The sequence below is a fragment of the Micropterus dolomieu genome, linkage group LG06 (assembly GCF_021292245.1).
Source record: "Micropterus dolomieu isolate WLL.071019.BEF.003 ecotype Adirondacks linkage group LG06, ASM2129224v1, whole genome shotgun sequence".
NCBI lineage: Eukaryota > Metazoa > Chordata > Actinopteri > Centrarchiformes > Centrarchidae > Micropterus > Micropterus dolomieu.
The window spans coordinates 21,570,801-21,590,691 of record NC_060155.1 but is presented as its reverse complement, the minus strand read 5'-3'; the positions used below and the strand labels follow the sequence as shown (position 1 = coordinate 21,590,691).

At 39.5% G+C, this 19,891-nt stretch overlaps 1 protein-coding gene across 2 annotated transcripts in view; it reads left to right on the top strand.

The window, feature by feature from the left end:
- Positions 1 to 13,405, top strand: part of slc1a7a (solute carrier family 1 member 7a) — a 32,103-nt gene extending 18,698 nt beyond the window's left edge. The window contains exons 4-11 of one of the 2 annotated variants that reach the window (XM_046052933.1): positions 3,830 to 3,872; positions 5,405 to 5,636; positions 5,891 to 5,990; positions 6,468 to 6,701; positions 8,135 to 8,329; positions 10,124 to 10,258; positions 10,620 to 10,719; positions 12,170 to 13,405. In XM_046052933.1, the coding sequence (XP_045908889.1) occupies positions 3,830 to 3,872; positions 5,405 to 5,636; positions 5,891 to 5,990; positions 6,468 to 6,701; positions 8,135 to 8,329; positions 10,124 to 10,258; positions 10,620 to 10,719; positions 12,170 to 12,436 (1,306 nt within the window). In that variant the 3' untranslated portion in view covers positions 12,437 to 13,405. Of the gene's footprint in view, positions 1 to 3,829; positions 3,873 to 5,404; positions 5,637 to 5,890; positions 5,991 to 6,467; positions 6,702 to 8,134; positions 8,330 to 10,123; positions 10,259 to 10,619; positions 10,725 to 12,168 lie in introns of both variants that reach the window. The other variant, XM_046052934.1, reaches the window with a different exon arrangement.
- The last annotated feature ends 6,486 nt before the right edge of the window (positions 13,406 to 19,891 follow it).

The window sequence follows — 19,891 nt, the reverse complement described above, 5'->3', positions numbered from 1 at the left end:
GTTATCATGTGATTTTTCTAATGTAAATTTTTTTATCACATAAAGGTAATATTCATCGGTCTTGAGTGAGAGTAAATGTAATTTTCTGTTTCTAACCTGGAGACGTGTGAAGGAGAGAAATGTGCTGTGTTTTACCATTAGCGTTAAGTGTCAAGTCACAGCACCTTGTTGTTTCATGAGGACTAAAGTCTGGGAAATGTTTGAGGTCAGAGCGTAAAGCCTGAAGCCTCGTGTGCCTGTGGGTTATAGCACTAAGCTAATTAGAGCTGCTGAAGGATAGAGGGGGTGTATTTGAGGTGAACCTGGGTCAGCCACTGTGTCAGTGTGACAGTCGGTCAGTGGGGTAGAGATGGCCGCTGAGCTGTTGATTCCACCACTAGAATATTTAACTTTATGATGTTATTGTAATCGCAAATGCACAATGAACAATGAAGTTCATAAAAGCTTCCAACCCTGTGTTTTAGTTATCTTGTCATCCTCCATTTATTTTGATCAATCACACAAAGAATTAATTGTATTTATTTATGGCTCACTTTCAATCTGAATGTAATAACAAGGAATAATAAACTGGCCAAGCCAATGGAATCCAACTATGTACTGATCATGTGGCAGAGGTGAAGCTCTGTCGTTCACGGGATCTCAGTGCGCGTGTGTGTATGTGTGTGTTTTACAGAGCACAGCTGTGCTTTGGATTTATCTCTCAAAGCTTCTTTACAGCCTTTATCTATTATGCAGGCATACTGTATCAGTACACTCACAAATAGGCCCAACTGTCTGCATTCATGTATGTGTTTGTGTGTGTAATAAGTATGTATAATGAACAGAGTATCTATGAATATGTGCTTACTTGGATATATTAGGGGCGCTGGGGTCAGACTGTTTAATTAGCAGGCTTTGTTCTGTCTTATACAGGATAGGCTGCTGAAAGTGGTCAAATCCATGCAGAATACTCGCTAGTCCACCGAGTTGCACCATAATGTTGCTGTATATCTATGCCATGTGTCTTTTAAGTCACTTTGTTGAATGCGCATGCTGCAAAACACAATATGCCTTTCAAGCTCTCTGCAGAAATGTGTTGTTTCAGTTCTCATTGTGATTTGATCTCTGTGTTGATGTGGGATCTATAGCCAATGCTAATGCAATCCTGTTGAAACTGACAGATGCTCTTTTCTGTTTAAAGAATTCAATGTAACTTGTGTTATTAAGGAGCCTGTAGTTAAAAGGCAGCAGTCTGCACCACAAAAAAGTATTCATATTGCACTCCTGTTTTGAATTTGATCACTCCATTGAATGGATTACAATTCTGCTGTTCATTGAATGTATATTTTGTAATTCCAGTCGTCTAAAATCATTTGTTTTATTCTTGTAATCAAAGATGTTTTATTTTAATGTTTGACCAAAGTGCTATTTATTGTTTGGAATACATTAAGTTGGCAGTGAATGACAAATATTAAAAGCTATTATTGGAGTGACCCTAAAATGTATAGTTGTAGCATCCAGAGGTAGGCATGAAGGGAAATTTCTCAGCACGCACTGGGGTAACAGATTGATAAGTCTTAATTTATGTGTTCCTACCATAGACTGTATATAAGAAATGGACGTAGTCATCGTGACGTCACCTGTTGGTTTGTGGACTGCCGTTTTGAAGCCTCGAGTTTGGCCAACAGGGCGCCGCCATGTCGAGTTTTTGCAACCAGGAAGTGCCCAGAAGTGACGATACGGCGGAGCTAACGGCCGTGTGCGGAGCTAGCTAGCTTGCTTAGCTAGGTGCAACTGTAACTCACGTTAACTGTCATTTTAACAGGGCTGATAACTTTGTCTAGCGAACAACAGTCTTATAACTAAATGTACTCACCAGAGAAAGTGAACAGCCAACTCCTAATAAGCTTTTTCAATGGTGCTGGTTAAATTTACACAGTGCCGAGGGTACGAGTCGGCTCTAGCCTGAATAACAGGTCGTCATGGTAACGACTTGTCAATCATAGATAATCCCACCCTGAAACATACTCTGCTTTGTGGTCTATTTTAAAATAAATGGGACCATAATTTACTAAATGAACATCATTTTGTATTGAAGAAGACTTGAAACTAGTGACTGAGACCATAAACTCATCATGAAAGTGTTTACTGGGGTAATTATTCAGCTGAGAAGTAGGGTCATTTTCCCATTATTTCTAATAGAGCCGGACTTCTTTTTGCAACCAGAAGAGTCGCCCCCTGCTGGATTTTCAATAGAATGCAGGTTTCAGGGACTTCCGCATCGGCTTCATATTGTAGACCGGAAGCTTCCCGCTTGGTTCCTACCAGTGTCATTGTGATTTACATAGTGTTCTTCTGTGTTTACACTGTTTCCACACTTAAATTGTTGTAATCCAATTAGTTATTAAGAGTAAATGGTGATGGTGAGTGATGTTGCATGCACAATCGGTGGCATGCTCCCTAGTGTAACTACATATACTGTAGCGGTGTGGTCTATGCGCAGAATGCTGATTGTCAGTAAAAGTTGGCGAATAAATCCCTGATTTATCCTATTGTCCTCAGTCAGGTCATAATCTCAAATTGCCCTAGGTGTGGAGGCCAGATCTTGCAAAGCATGGCAATTTGACAATATAGTAGCGCACTCCTATATGTGGTCACATCTATAAATGAATTAGTCATTAAAGTAGGTTTCCCAACTTTGATTTTTTTGTTTTGTTTATGGTTTTGATTTACTTGCAATTTGTTTCAGATGCGATAATGGAATTATGTTGATTTAACTTGAAAATATTTAGTGTGAATCATTAGTTAAAAAACTAAAATAATATTGCACATTATTTTATTTTTTTTAAACTACCTTTAGTGTTTTATATAAGAATGCTTTGTCTATTGTAGTTTTACTTCATTATTACATTGGTCTGAGTTTCCAACATAAAACACTTCATCACATTAACACACACTAAGTTCATTATTTGTGAATGGACTATAATACCAAGGAGCTTTACAATGTACATATCAGGGAACCGGGGTTCAGTGTCTTAACCAAGGACAGTTCACTGGGCTGACACATTTCGAAATCACCATTCATCCTCACACCTACAAGCAATATAGCTCTGTCTATGAGGGTTGTTGCCATTTTCCGCTCCAGATAGGTATTTCCTCCTTTTGTACTCACTTTTTTCCTTATTCTACCTGCTCCTCCATCTTCAGTGTGACCCCTTCCCGCTCCATTACTGTATCATTAGGCTGCAGTTCAACCTTGGCAGGCTGAACACTCAATACGCTTTTGCTCGGCCGAGAAATGAGTGGGCTTTTTCAGTATTATTCAAGTGTATCACCTTCCCACTATCTGAGCAGAGTTCGTTGTGGAAATAATGATTGTCAAGGTTTTCATCAGCCAAGATAAATGGAGAAAAACATTACCACTAATTGTACATACTGTTAGGGACAGTTAGGCTTCTCTTTTCATGCAGAAGGCTAATGAACTGAATAAAGATAAAAGCTTTTGTTTCATCCCTAACTGATTTCGTTGAAGAGGGATTTTAATTTTCAGTGATGGACGAGATGCTGATCCTGCAAGTAACAAGCTGGCTAATATGTTGCAAGTTCAGTACTGTCTTGCAGGGTACTTTGTGGCATATTGCATCTCTCATGTGGTTTCATGATGACGATGATCAATCAGCTCATTCAAAGAGTACAGTAAAATATCTTTCTTAACATGCGTTATGATGTGTTAAATCAGCCACTGTGAGTCACTTGTTCTCTTATTCACTGTTACCTTGATTTTTTTTTACTTTGGAAATACTCTGCCATCCACTGAAGGACTAATATTTCTAACAATTTACTTCCTCAGCAACATGTTTCCGGCCAACCTGGTTCAAGCTACTTTTCAACAGGTAAGCAAAAATGTTTGAGGCAAAAGTACACTAACAGAACAATAGAAAAAGACAAAACACAAACAAACAGCAACAATATTTTGGAACTGAGGTTAAAGCAATAGTTTGACATTTTGACAAATATGTCAAACTATAGACAATTTCTTAGATTGATACCACTCACATGTGTGTATGTTAGCTTAGCACAAATAATGGACATAGAGGCAATCAGCTACGCAACATAATACATCTCTAAAGCTGATGATACACAGGGGGCAACTTTTTGAGCAATGTATACCCTGTATAGCGCCTTTCTAGTCTTTTCGACCACTCAAAGTGCTTTTACAATACCTCGCATTCACCATTCACATACTGAGCCTAAGTGTAAACAGAAACTAACATTCACACACATTCATACACTGGCAGAAGAGTCACCAGGGGCAATTCGGGGTTCAGTATCTTGCCCAAGGACACTTCAACAGGCAGCCTGGAGGAGCTGGGGTTTGAACCACCGGCCTTCCGGTTAGTGGGTATCCCGCTGAGCCACAGCCGCCCCCCAGTAATCTGGTGACTATGTTTTGAACGGATAATGGCAGGCGGGGCGGCGTGATGAGGGAAGGGGATTAGAATAGTAATCTTTACTCATTACCGATGACGGCAACATTGCCCAGCACCATTGCTCTAAAAGTTGCTATGTGTATCCTTCACCCTAAAGGGAGTTCCCATCACTCACAGAAAACACTGCTCTGAACTGCCTGAAAACAGCTCGTTTGTAGTCCAGCCTTTTCTCCGTTATTATGTTGCATCACATTGTAACGCGTCATAATGCGTCATAAAACTCCCCACTCTGAAACTCTTGATCCAGTCTATGTTTCTAAGCTGGTCCGGGAACATGTACAGCTGAAACAAAGCCATGTTTACCAGCTTTTCAGGACCCGACCTACTCTGCTTCTGATTGGCTAGTAGTCCTTAACTAGGCACTGCACACGTGCAACTCCCAACAAAGATCTTGCAGAAGAGAAATGCATTACTCTGTAGCTAAAAAAGAGCGTTTAACACACAGGGTGAATGGAGGTGCTGCAGCAATGTGCAGTACTACAAAAATATGGGGTGTTTTGAAAATGAAACCATGTAAACCCGTTCTGGTACAACCCATAAATAAAATTATGAACCTAATATGACCACTTTAATGCTCACTTTTGAGGGAGCAATGTTTCCCTTTTCCTCTTTGACTGTGCAATTCTTTCTTAACATTAAAATTCTGTTAGCTTATATATGAAAAGAAATCTACTATTTATGAAATGCTATCAGCTTTATCAGAAAATACAATAACAGAAACGGAGACTATAAATAACCCTCTGTAGCGCAATTATTGTCATCTCGTGTGAATCTTTTAATCTTTTTGAATATTTTTAATCTTAACACTAACATGAGTGTTAACATTAAAATTGACATGTGTCATTATCATGTGAAAATCTGCTGCTTTGAACATCTCTCTTGGTGTCATGTTCACTGTGCTGATGCTGTGGCCTGTGCTCTATGTTGGTTTTAAGTATCGAACCCAGAGAGTTCCCGAGCTCATCCCCAAACCAACTGTGGCTCAGCTCCTGGATGAGACAACCACACGTAGGGTTTACATCTATGGCATCCAGGATGACAACGGCACAGATATCCAGAACTTCTCCCTGGATCTCACACCGCCACCTGATGTTATCATGAAAACATCACCTGGTACCAGTGAAGGCATGAATGTGCTGGGGATTGTAATTTTTTCCGCTACCATGGGTAAGTGGTTGGCATGGATCCTGCACACCCACCTTCACAGAGTGAAATGCAAATTGCACATACATAAGTATGTGTAATTGCATAATGGAAATCTTGGCACATGCTAATGTTTGCATATTTTATTTAAACATGTGTTGTGCTCCAACGAGGAAAGATAAGAAAAAATAACTCACTGTTGAATGCATCATCTTAGTGTTGCTGTTTGATTGATGCATTTATCAATTCATGTATGCAACATATTGTTGTTCATCCAGGAATAATGCTGGGCAGAATGGGACCCAATGGAAGCGCTTTGGTCAACTTCTGCCAGAGTTTGAATGAGGCAGTTTTGAAGATTGTTGCCATTGTCATCTGGTAAGACTTGCATTTTGAAAGAAAACAGCACCAAAATTAAGTAACAAAATTTGTGAGAAACATTTGCTGATACTAATAGGATCAAAATTTTAGCTGAAACAACATTAGGAATTTTTCATTTTTAGCTTGGGTGTCATGTCAGTCTGTTAAAACTAACAGCAATTCCCACAAGCCTCATCTGTGCTTGTGTGTTAATGCTAATTAGCAAATGTTAGCTGCTAAACTAAGATTATGAAAATGGTAAACAGTATACTGTACCTGCTTGCTACCTGCTACCTGTTGGTATTGTCACTATGAGTATCTTAGCATGTTAACTCAAAGTGCAGTACAATGGGCAGCATCATAGAACCACTAGCATGTCTGTAGTAGAAGTCTTGTTGAGCAGCAAATGCACCCTGGCTGGAAATACCCTCATTTTAAATAAAAGCCGGTGCCAGTTTATGAACAGGCGCTCTCTCTACCTTCCATTATTCACAGGTATTTTCCCTTTGGGATCGTATTTTTGGTTGCCGGTAAGATCTTGGAGATGGATGACCCTTCAGCCATGGGGAAGAAGCTGGGTTTTTACGCCATTACAGTGGTAATGGGCTTGGTGCTGCACGGTCTATTCATCCTCCCGGCCATGTACTTCTTCATCACTAAGAAGAGCCCCATAGTTTACATCAGGGGCATTCTGCAGGCCCTGCTTATCTCCTTGGCCACCTCATCCAGGTAAAAGTGGAAGATCTGACTTTTTACAATTTAACACTGCATTGGATTTCTCCATCCATCCATCATCAACCGCTTATCCTGTGTACAGGGTCACAGAGGCCTGGACCCAATAATTTATTCTATTTATTTCTATTAATTTATAATGGGTTTTTCAGATTTTTTTCAGGACCAAACATGTAGTGGAGAATAAACTCACTTAATCGAGTTCACTACATTTTTAATGTTTATTTTCTTCTAGGGTAAAAGATTAAAACCAGTTATTACCTGTATATGAAGTGAACCTGAGGCTCTCATATGGTCTTTCTAGGAATAAGCTCTTCAGAAAATGCAATTATTTTTTAAATGTTTCTGTCAGGATGTTTACTAGAACAACTTGAGTGCAATGAAAAAATAATAATTTTATGGTTCACCAAAAATAACAAGCAACTAAGGGCAAGCCATGGTCAGAGTATATGTGCCTTTATACTATATTGTTAGTGCAAATGGAGGGCATAATGGAATTCACCTTGACTGAAGTACTGAAGACCTGATACTCCACCTCATCCCAACACCACTACACCTTGTAGCCTTTCAAAGCAGTCAACTGCATTACTAGGGAGAGTATGTTGAGTGTTAGTCTTTCAGTTTAGCTAGTGCAGCACTGAAGGTTCCTGTAAATATGTGTTGTTACAGCTAATTGAGAGGTAGAACAAAAGAAAATAAATTAATCTTTGTCTTTTAATTTTCTGCTGATTTTTAACACGTTGTACACATATTTGCATGCATACTGGCTCTTGGGCTCTTGAACAACTGTTTTATGGAATTTCTTTGAATGTTTAAATGTTTAGTGTACTCACATACGTTCTTGTATGTGTAAATCAAGCCCAATGTACGGCAGCCCTAAACAGCCATCCATACAAACATTTTTCTTAGTTAGTTTTCCCTTGATAATGGGATAATTATCTCGAGATCTCGAACAGTAGTTTAACAAGGGGGTCGGCAAGAGCATTTTTAAATGATAATTTCAAAGTGGTTATCAGTGTCACTGGTTAGTTCAATTGGTAGAGCACAAGACTCAAACACAAAATCCTTTTCTTATGAGTCCCCTGCTCTACCAACTGAGCTAACCAGTGACACTGGAAGTTTTTCTGAAATTATCCTAAAGAAATGCAGCTGTCAACCCTTGTATTGAGCTACAGTTTGTTATCTCAAGATCACAAGAAAATGATCCAGTTATCACTGGAAAACGGAGTAAACATATTATAAATATACATTTTTTTGAATGGATGGCCTTTTAGGGCTTCTGTACCAATGAAATCGATCCAGTAAATAAATACGCTGACACATGATTCATTTAGTAATCACATAATCACAGATCCAGAGCCATTTTGTGGTATCACACAATTGATTACTCTGCACACATTATCTGAATCATTTATTATTTTCTGCTGCAGCTCTGCCACTCTGCCTATCACCTTCAAGTGCCTCCTTGAGAACAACCACATCGACAGACGCATCATCCGCTTCGTGCTGCCTGTCGGGGCCACCATCAATATGGATGGTACCGCACTCTACGAGGCCGTGGCAGCCATTTTCATTGCCCAAGTGAATAACTATGAGCTTGACTTTGGACAGATCATCACAATCAGGTAAGGCTGGTTAAATTTAGACTGGAACTGTCTCATACAAATTGACTTCTGATGGAAAATTTGATCAATCAAACAATCAGACGTTATTTGTATAGCACCTTTCGTGCAAAATAACAATACAATGGGCTTGATATTGTTGATAAGTTCAGTTTACTTATCATAGTAATGTAAGCAAATTTCATCTGGGTCAAAAAATGGTGCAGGCGTACTTCTGGTGTTTTGAGTGCAACATGTGATTTAATCTAATGTCACACATTTAGTTTAATTCTGAATTAATAAAAAATATTATGGGATTTACTAGATACACATATATGTAAATGTCACACAGATTACGCCTCATATGAGCTTCTTAGTCTGATCTGATTTCTGCTAAATCAGTCTGGAAGCCCCGGTGACACAGACAGACAAACAGACAGAGAGTCCCCTCCCACCAGCACCACAAGCTGATAAATTTCAACCACATTACCTGTGGCCCATCCAGGTCTAGGAAAATATCCTGTCCCTCCTCTAATTTCATGACATGTCCTACTGTAATAACATTAGGCAGACCTCTCCTCATGGCTGCAATCTGTGCCCTTTCCCTCATAATCCCTTGGCAGTAAAACCCATATGACCTGTATTACTCATCTCACTTGTCACGCCAGAATTATAATAATTTTTTTCTCTCTCTGCATCCTGTTCCCGTGCCGTTTGGCTGTTGACCATGGAGCTGTTCCATCTGCATGCTAACCCAATCCCAACCCCCCAACTCCCTAGCCCGGCAGCAGGACAGTTTGTCAGATTGTTTTGAGAGGTTCAAGGTCTCAGACCGAACATCTGCTCATACTCCCCACATCTCCCAGTCTCTCTACACAGTCGTGGAAGGAGTATTACAAATACTTAATTAAAGGTTGTGACACTACAATGTAAAAATACTTACAAGTAAAAGTCCTGCATTGAAAATTTTAGTTAAGTGAAAGTACAGAGGTATCTCCATCAAAATGTGCTTAAAGTACGCATTATGCTGAATAGCTCCTTTCAGAGTATTAGATACTGTATATTATATTGTTGGATTTACATTTTAGCATTTTAGTAATTTAAGGTTTTAGTTATTTTAAATTAATTTTAACATAACTTATCTTTCAATTACTTTTTAATTACTATTTGTACTTTGTGATTTCTTTTTAAATCTAAGTATTATATTTTAAACATGGATGTTTCTTAACTTATATTTACGTAAACCACAATGAATTGCTCCTTTGCCACAGTTTTCAGTGTAAACTGCGAATGAACAAATGGAAAGCTTAATAGTATGGCAAACTGTAATCACGCCTTGCAACGCATCTGGTTACAGGTCATCAGCACCGTCCAGCCTTCAGCAGTAGATGAAATCTGTGTTAGGGCACTTCCTGAGTGTCAAAAGGTCACACAATTGTTGACAGAAAAACAGAATGCAGCACAAAACCGATTGGAAACCCTTGTTGCAAGATAATCGTGTGTTTTGTGTTTCAAATAGGAATCTGCAAATTGACTGTGGCTGTCAAATAAATGTAGTGGAGTTAAAAGTACAATATTACACTTGGACATGTAGTATCGTCGAAGGCTACTAATAAAAGTAGCATAAAATAAAAACTCTCCAGTAACATATGAGTACCTCATACTTGCACACATAGGCCTACTTACTCCACCATTTTTCCTCCATCCATTTTATTATTTTACTCATGTACTTCAGGAAGCTTATATGCACCTTTGAAAAGACTCGTTCCTGTATGTTAGAAAAACAAATGCACTCTGTTCCTCTGTCTTTTCTCTCAGCATCACCGCCACCGCAGCCAGTATCGGTGCAGCTGGAATCCCGCAAGCTGGACTGGTAACCATGGTGATCGTGTTGACCTCTGTGGGCCTGCCCACCGACGACATCACTCTCATCATTGCTGTTGATTGGGCTTTGTAAGTAAGGGTTAATATTGCCAATATAAACAGCTTCCAATCAGGGAAGTGGTTAAGTACATTCCAATCTTCTTCTTAGCTGGAGTTTATATATAGATGCAATCACAAGAATATACCTTAGTTGATGTATTTTTAAATATTACAAGCCTCTACATTGAATAAACCTAAACATCTCAGTGAACTAAATGACTGACAGCTCTACAAGCTCTAAAGACTGCGAATTTAGATTATGAATAATATTTTATTTTCCCAAGTTTCATTAACACAAGGTATAAGGTAAATGTATTGTCATTACACAACAGGGCTGTATAATGAGATGAAGATGAAGATGAAGTGGATGACTTTTGATTCTATCTCTTAGGGATCGATTCCGGACTATGGTCAATGTGATGGGTGATGCCCTGGCCACAGGCATAATGGCTCATATCTGCAGAAAAGATTTTGTCAAAGAAGGGGAGCAGGTGAGAGACCAAATTAAGGAATTCTGAGGTTGCAACAGACAGAAAACTGGTTAGTTATCAAATTGAGGGCTTATAACACAGTAAGTTTTTGTATGTAGAAGGCAATTTTATAATAGGCTGTGTGGAAGATTTAAAGGAGTAGTTCAACATGCTCATCAGCTTTCTTGCTGGGAGTTAGATAAAATTGATACCACTCTGTGTCTATGCATTAAATATGAAGTAAGAGCCAAGAGTTGATTAACCTAATTTAGCAGTAGACTTGGGCTGATGGACGATCGATGAACATCATGATTTAAAAGCCCTTCACTTCACTCACTGCTCATCATGTCATGTGTAACTGTTCAACTTCATTGCAAATGTTTCTTCATGTTTAAATAAATGTTTGAAACAAAATTAAATACAAACATACATATATAAAGAAATCTTTATAGGTGTAGCCCATAAGATGATATTTCCCCAACAATATCATTGTCCATTGTGAGGTTTCACTGTGGACATCGCCCTAACCCTATGTAGTATATAAAGACTAAACAAAAACTAATAGACTGTTCATACAGAAGTAAACAAGGAGCCACAGAGGTTAGCGACAGCAAAGTCCTTATAGGCTCTATAAAACGTCTCTGGCTCCAATTAGCTCCGGCTAGCTCATACTTGCTAACTCTCCCTATTATCCCGTATTTCATCGCCCTCTCCTGGTTTCCTCCCGGGGTCACATCTCTCCTGAATTATGATAAATGTTCACAACTTTCTATCCTTTCCATTACATTCATTACTGTTACTGTAGCAAGATAGAGGAGGAAGAGAGCCACATGTATAATAATGGCCTTGGTGGAGCTTTTTCATTCATCACGGGCGGCTCCGTCTGGAGGGGGAACAGCTGCTCTAGAGTAACGTCACATTTCGCATTTCAAACTGGACCACATATGAAAGTGGCCCTAATCCGAACTGGAAAAGATCAGATTCCATGTGACTTGGCCTGTTCACACTGTTGTAAAAACATTAGATCTGAGTCACATACGAGCAAAAAAATCGGATATGGGTCACTTTGGCCTGCAGTCTGAACACAGCCTTATATTCTCCTAGTATTCTGTCTGAAAATGCAGTCAGGCTAGCTGTTTCCCCTGCTTCCAGTTGTTATGCTGAGCTAGGCTAAAAAACACCCAGCTCTAGCTCCAGAGTTGACACAGACATGAGAGTGGTATCAAGCTTTAGGTTTACTCATTCATCAAAAATGCCCGAATTGATTCTGATAATGGTGTAACAAGTGGCAGTGTCATCGTGCCATTAAATCACTTCTGTCAATGTGAAAGCTGTCTATAATCCATGCATTAACCAAAACATGTCACTATCCAGCCTTACTATCCATGTCACTATCCAAGCTTTTTTCTATGACACACATGAGAATTGCCTGATTCTAAGTCACTCCACTTCTGATCACTGCGTCCACCAGGTGCCTCTGATCTGTGAAACCAAGCCCATGATAAGCATCCAGCAGATGATGACCTACCAGAACCAGAAGAACGGCTGCTACCAGCCACCTCCGCCAGGCAGCAAGCAGGACCACCTCTCCCCGGATGTGGCTCGCCTGATCCAGCTGGAGGAGGGGATCCGGCCGATAGAGAAGAAGAAACACGCTCACTCCTCTCACCCCAAGAGAGAGCACAGGGACAAGGACCACTGTTCCGTTGATATGAACGGGCTGGAGACTAATGTATAAAAACAGCTGCCCTGCCAACAGCTTCTCGCTCATCCATAGCAATAGGGCCAGCAGGAGAGGAAGACAGATTAAAGATTGAGGTGACTAAGTTCACGTGCTTTTCCCCTCCGAGAAGGAGAGTGGCCTAGAGTGGACGAATGCAGATGACCTTGGGGGGAAAAAGACTCATTTTTTTTCTACATAACTTAAATAATGATCCACATTTGATTGTGTATGTTTGTGTGTGTACATATTTATCAGAGATGTATAATTTGATACCAGCAGTGACAGTGTGCTGCTGTAGCTGACAGACCGCAGAACTGCTCCTGTTTCGAGGTTTCACTAACATCCTCCCAGATCTGTGAGTCAGCCCATCTCAAAGGAGCGGAAATGGAGAACTCAATAGCTGTGGGGGAAAAAACTGACAACGTCCACTCATATCTCTTTATATTCATTATGATCTGGTTTGGTATATTTTTAGCATGATATTGGTTGGGGTTTTTGTATATTTCTTTGTTGTTGTTTTTTGTCATCCTGTTCTTGATTCACTGACTAAATAAAACGCACGACACAGATACAAAGTGGGACAATACAAGATAATTGAGCAAGAAACCTTCATTTTAACACACATATGCAGTTTAACGGTTTGGTTCACATTCAGGAAAAAAAAGTCCCAAAATGTCCCATCTTTCCCTACACTTCTCTTCTCTGCTTTGTTGTCCTGGGTCTAAGTGGGTACTCTGCCTCTACCTGAACGGCCATTGCCAGAATCAAGGCAAAAAGGTGATGAAAGTCACGTCGATAACAAGGACAAGTGTTTGCCCTTGTGTTGAAGTCATGTTAAGTTGTCTTTGCACCTCATTGTATTCCCTTTTTGCCTTAAACGACCAAAGCAGAAGCATGCAGGACCAGTGCGTTACTGACGTACACCAAAACAGCAAACAACCACAAGTCGACAATCACAGGTCATACTCTGAACTCTGTCCATATGTATGTGATATATGCTGTACATGTATGTATTTCAAAAGTTTTAAAAATATAGATTTTACTACCATGTCAGTATGTTTCCAGAGCTGCATTTGTATTTGTTAAAAGAAACATTTCACTGTAGTTTATAATGTACCAACTCTGTAAAAAAGAAAACATCAAGAAATGAAAAATATATCAAAAATGCACAAACAGTATACTCTTGGAGTTCCTTTTTTACGTTTTTTAGAAAATTAGGCTTAGGCTAAATTACAAGAACTGTATGTGCAATGAAGGTTCAAAAAAATGACATTTCACGGACTGAAAAGTCATTAAAGTGTATATATACACATATAATATTTAACGTTTTATTTAGAAATCTGAAAAGCTGCATCTTCTCTCAAAGGCATACAGTACAAAAGGATCTGTTTACCTATTAACATATTAGCAAAGTCCTATTCAAACCTGAACAAATTCCAATGTAAACCAAAGCCAACTGAGCAGTCAAATGAGTAAAGACAAGCCAGAGTCCTGGTTCAATGCAAGGCAAGTGCACCTGGGAGCACTTCACTACCTGTTGAAAAGTGATGGTACCAGGGGCAGCCGTGCTGTGGGCGAAATTTCTGACTGCCGTTTTCATTCCAAAATCCGCCAATGTTGTTGCTTCAAGTTTCAGCGGGCGCCATCTTGATTATTGCGCAATACCTGCGAGCCACCTGCCTGCTCTTGACATTTCAGCAGAGGAAACACATGATGATTTTTGCCATTTTGTGGCCAACCCGTTGGAGATACATAGACATGCATGGTATCAAATGAAAGGTCTGCTCAAGCCGGATCGATTGATCCTCCAATCTCTGTGGGATGTTCTCTTCTCAATCTACAGGCCTGTAAAGCATGGGTGGTGATGAATACTCACTGTTATCAATATTTCAATGTTTTGTCATTTGGAACTTGGTTGTATGGACAGAAAAAGTGTTTTAAGGATATCTACCAATAAAAGTCAACATTTTAACAGTAAATATTGCCAAAATATGGACATTCACCAGGTATATTTTAAAAATGTTGTATGATAACTGTTGTATTTTAGTTTATTTTCATCAGATTTACAGTTAGAATTGCATTTTAGGTGTATTAGAAGATATTCAGTTGCATTATAAGCTTCTTATGATGGTTTTGATGGTTAATTGCATTAAAATATAGCTTTTTTACAAGGCGAAGTTGAAAATATCAGATTTTTTCTTTATTGCATCTCCATTTAGTCTGTAATGGTAAAATAAATCTGTTAATTTATAGATTTATATTCCTTAGCTTCTGACTTTTCAAAGGAGACCAGAATTATGCATCTAGGCCAAATGGTTGAGGAGTTATTCCTGATTCATTTTGGGTTTGTTATTTTAGCCGTTTTTTCTGGAAAAAGGTGCCTGTGCCCAAAAATTTGGCTCAGGTAAAATCTCCATATTCATGCACACTATGGCACTTAGGTGCATTCTAAATATGCCGATAAATTATTTCAAGGACTTTAGTGCTAAAAATCTAAAACCACAAAAAATATATATTTATGACATTTTCCTATTCAAGGGTGTTTTAATATGAAGAATTAAATCTCTTATTGTCATGGCTGACCAAATAAGCTCATGTATCTCTACCTTGCAGGGGATTTCCAATTCAAAATAATTTTAGGTATATTTATTGTACACACCTCATATAATTTACATTTTGTCATGTTATACCTTGCAATAAGAATTTTTGAATGTTTCTTAAAACAGGGCTGTAATAATAGCCTAATATCCACAGAAATCTACTTTCAAAAGTACAGAAAAGCAAATATATATGCTGCACACAGCACCAGTACAGCAGGTTACATAAATATGAAGGCTATAGTACCAAAGAAAGGTTGTGTAACCATTTATGTGTGCTATAAGGTGTGATGTGAGTGATTGGGTTGCTTTGCTTTTTTATAGCAAAAGATCTGTGCAAGAGCAACAAGAGCAGCTTACAAGCAAGACTGGGCTACAAATGTCAGATAAACGCTGTTACAAGACCACCTTGGAGAACAAATTACAGGAAATGTGTGTAATTGCCAACTAAATGACAGACAGACGGAAGATAAAGATTTAAGCGTATACAAGGTAACTGTGTCCATCAGAGGCACATAAATGGCTCCACATCATGCCTGGCATTTTACCCAGGTATGACATTCAAGTGAAAAGATGACAGTACTGAATCCGTGTATGGTTCATTCTTTGATTATTTTGTTTCAAACCCAAATCGGAAAGAACAAAAAACAATTGGTTTTACTGTTTTAAAACCACAATGGAAAAACAAAGCAGCTTGTTCTATCTATGACCGGTGTTGTATCCAGGGCTTAACATTAATTTTTGTGGTCACTAGTCACTGTGACAATGTTTTCCAAAGTTACTAGCCATGCAGCATTTTCACTAGCCACATTTTTGTTTTGGGGAAATTACGTTTTATACGATTACAGTTGACAATGGCGTGCTAAAATGCACTATTATCACTCATTATCAGCTCTGATAAGGTTGAGTGTAAAGCTCCTTTTTTGAAAACCTGTAGTCCATTAAGATAAACACATTAAAATAGTAGCTTCTTATTTTATATAATAAAACTGCTGCATGGGTGTAAAAGTTTAATTAAAAAGATAAAACTGGATTTATGTTTATCATCAGGAAGCTGTGGTCGCTCTGAGTAACTAGAGATATGAAACAAGTATACAGGTCTTTTTTCCAGATTATTCCCATACAGACGCATCTTGTGCTTTCCCATGGCATGACAACTTTTATTAAAACATAGTTCTATATTTTAATAATCAACTCTGGAAATGTAGTTGTGATATGACGATTTCATGTGATATAAGGGTACCCCTGCTAGTAGTAACACCACGTCCCTTATTCATGAATATATCTGTAATTTTACAGCATTTAAGGGCACTTTCTTCCTGCCTTTTCTCTCCTGCTGTGCATTTCTTCTTCACACTGGTCGGCCACGCACACTGACCGACCGCTGTGTTGATGTGTGTGTGCATGCGACCAGTCGCGTGAGATGACAGGTAAAAAGCAGACGGGAGGCTGACGGTCCACAAGTCTAAGGGACTGCTGCCTTGTGACAGATTCAACTTTTATATTCTCTGTCTCTCTCAAGTCTGGATGTCATATTTGGCGTGCGCACCCTCGCGAGAGAGGTGAGATAGTGAGACGCGCCTGTTGCGTGAATTCTCGTGATATTAAAAAAGCTTGCTCTGTCATCGCTGCCGCTGGTTAAGTTGATAATTAACGGCAGGTCAAAACAGCCCTCGGTCCGACTGCCAGTCCGCGGGTTTCATCTCCACAACGTCTTCTTGTTTACAGTGTCGTCGGTCAGTAGCGCGCAAGACAATATCCTTCACTAATGGACCAATGAGCAAACACGATGTGCAGGTAGTGCTCATGGGAGTTGTAGTGTCGTAGTGTCACATTGCAATTCGTTTGTTATATCAGTCTTTTGACAAGACTACAATTTTTCAACACGCCAAAGTGGCTAGTGGGAGTGTGTTACCCGCCACGGCCGAAATCCACCCGCATTTGGCGGGTGTTAATGTCAAGCCCTGGTTGTATCCCTGGTTTTCAAACTAACTGGCTGCTGTACACGTGCGCCGCCTGTTGTTTGCAGCAGCTGTGGTCTGCGTCTGGCTTCATCCAGCCAGAGGAAATCACCAACCCTCCAGCGCACCAGGTCCTCTTGCGACCAAGCCCGCTTTAATGCACGGGCTTACTGGCGCTTAAGCCCCAGGGCCTACGAAGACAAGGCCTATCATGAGCCAATAAATAATCACATTGTTTTGTAGTTTGTCGAATTTTCTCTTCATCACTTGATATTCATGTTTTTGGCTGCTGATAGAACCAGTTTACAAGTGACCCACATGGGAAGCATGATAGGACAGCCTATCAGAATGTAGAGAAATAGTTGTGGCATGTGGTGTAGCCAATTCAAATTTATGCCACAGAACCTATAGTGGCAGTAGGCTAAGTGAGTTGGATTTTACCAACATAATCAAGGCTTTTTCTACAAAGAAGACAAGATGAAAGCACTTATAAAAAGGTAAGACGATGCTCTATTTACTGCTTTCCAGTAGCCTGTGGAGGTTTTACATTGTTGTTGTTGTGCATTTTCTTTGTGGAATACTGTCTTCCTTATATCTCCCGAGAGAAACTAATTTCTACTTTTCTATATAGACAAACATGTTCATTACACATTTTTATTGTTTTTATTGTGGGCCTACAAAACCTCTCATCCCCAGGGCCTGACGGCAGGTTAATGCTGACCAGGTCAGTGTAGAGATGCTGAACTAAAATTACCTGAACCTTTTAATCCCTATCATTCGTTAATATAGAACTACAGCTCGCCGATTTCTCTAATAACAGTTCATGTTTGCTGTGTACCACAGGATGTAGGCTACTGACAACTATCACTGAAGAAATTTGATACTGAAGAAATCCTAAAAACCGGAGGATTCTTAAGCTGATGATACACAGAGCAACTTTTAGAGTAATCGTGCTGGGCAACGTTGCCGTCAGTGGTAATGAGTAAAGATTACTACCTTAATCCCCTTCCCCCACCACTCCCCCCCCTGCTATCTGTTCAAAACATAGTTGGACTTGCCACTAGCAAGATTGCCCGGCAAGATTGCTCAAAAAGTTGCCCCGTGTATCATCAGCTTTAGGCAACTTCTGTCCCAGTTGCTAGTGAGTTACAAACTGAACGTAAGCATCCTGTTTTTCTAACTAGAAACTCACCTATGTTGATGTTCAAGGAAAAGCTCATCTTAATCACATTTAATCAGGCAGCCCTTGCCCAAGTGAATCGGCTGCAGGTTTATCAAGTGTAACACAAAAAGCTTCACTTTACACATTAAATATCAATATTTTTCCGTTTTGGTTATAAAACAACTTGTTTTTTTTGTTTGTTTTTACAATTCTGTTTTGAAACAAAATAATCAATGTGTAAAGGCAGCCAGGTTTTATAGTATTTATTTTGAAATACTTACTTTTATTTTGACATGACAAAACCCGGAAGTAGGGCCTGTAGGTCAGTAAGCTTCATGAGAGAAAAAGACGTACCTGCAGCGGTGAGGTTACCTGCTAGTTTGTTTCTTTATTGTTACTCCATATGTTGTGGTGTTTGCTACAACTGTGTAAGTTGAAGAATCATATTGACTGTGAAGATTGCTTCTGGGAAATGACTCTGCCGTTGGTTGAGAAGCAGGTTAAAGTATTACTGTGTTCTTTATTAGCCCTGACTACAGTGCTAATGCTATTTATGCGATGATGTCAATATTGATGCGGTCTTTTATTTTGTTTACCTGAACTTTTAGTTCTACGGTGTTAATAAACATCTGTGAAGGAACCGGAGTCTCGCATTCAATCAATGGGCGGCACACAATGGGTTTTTTGTATGTTTAGTTTGAATGGTTTTGTTTTACAGACTGAGCTGAGCTTCTTAAGTTGACTTGAGGCGAACCAAACATTAAAATCCTGAGATAACACCCCACCCCTTCACGCTGCGCTTGTTACAGTATATCTCCTAGAGACCCATTAGCTCACTGTTAATGGTCAGTGAGAAAGGTCAGCCATGCAGCTTGGGCAGCATCTGAATATCACCATTTGGCCAGCTGGCCACCTGGCAAAGGGACAGGATGGTTGGTGGGCTAAAGGGAGTTGGCCGGATAGGAGCAATTAGGAACATAGGCTGGATCTGGCAGAAGGTGCACAGTTGTGGGCGGAGCGGGGGAGGCTAACAGGGAGAGGTCTGGATCAACTCTGAAATAAAATCACTAATAGATGGAAAATGGAGAAAGAGGTAAGTAGGGCACAAAGGCTAGGAAAAAAACAGCAACAAAAACAACTGAAATCCCTTCATTTGGATTCTAACCAGTAAAAAGTAGAGAACTGTGCTGTAGTTACAAGCTAGATAGTTCAAACTAAAGTATTTGACCTTGTTCCAAACAAATACATTTATTCTGGTAGAGTCTCTAAAATGTTAATGGGGTACAATATAGTTTGTCCTTAAAAAAAAAAAATTGAAACTTTCCCTATACATGCAGAAAAAAACACAATAAATCTAGGGGGGAAAAAATCAGGTCTCTGGAACAAAACAAAGACATCAGCAAAGTCAGTCACCTAACTCCTGTAATATGTATTTGCAATTGACAATAGAAAATGTACAGAGTTGGTATTTATTGTCTCAGCTCCGATACGGTCACTCACAAGTAAACACCAGGCTCAGCACAACTTGGTTTCAATATTTTCCAAGTGTAAATAGTCGCCAAATATCATGAATGAAGTGAAGCCATTTTCACATTATGTGAATTCACCTAATGTCTCACCTGAAAACTACTGTACGCTGTCATTTGCTGCCATGAACACTGTTGTTATTCAGGTAATTTCAAAAGCCCCACCTCCACCCCAGAATCCACCTGTAGGCTTTGGAAGGTTATTATCGTCACTCCCCACTCCC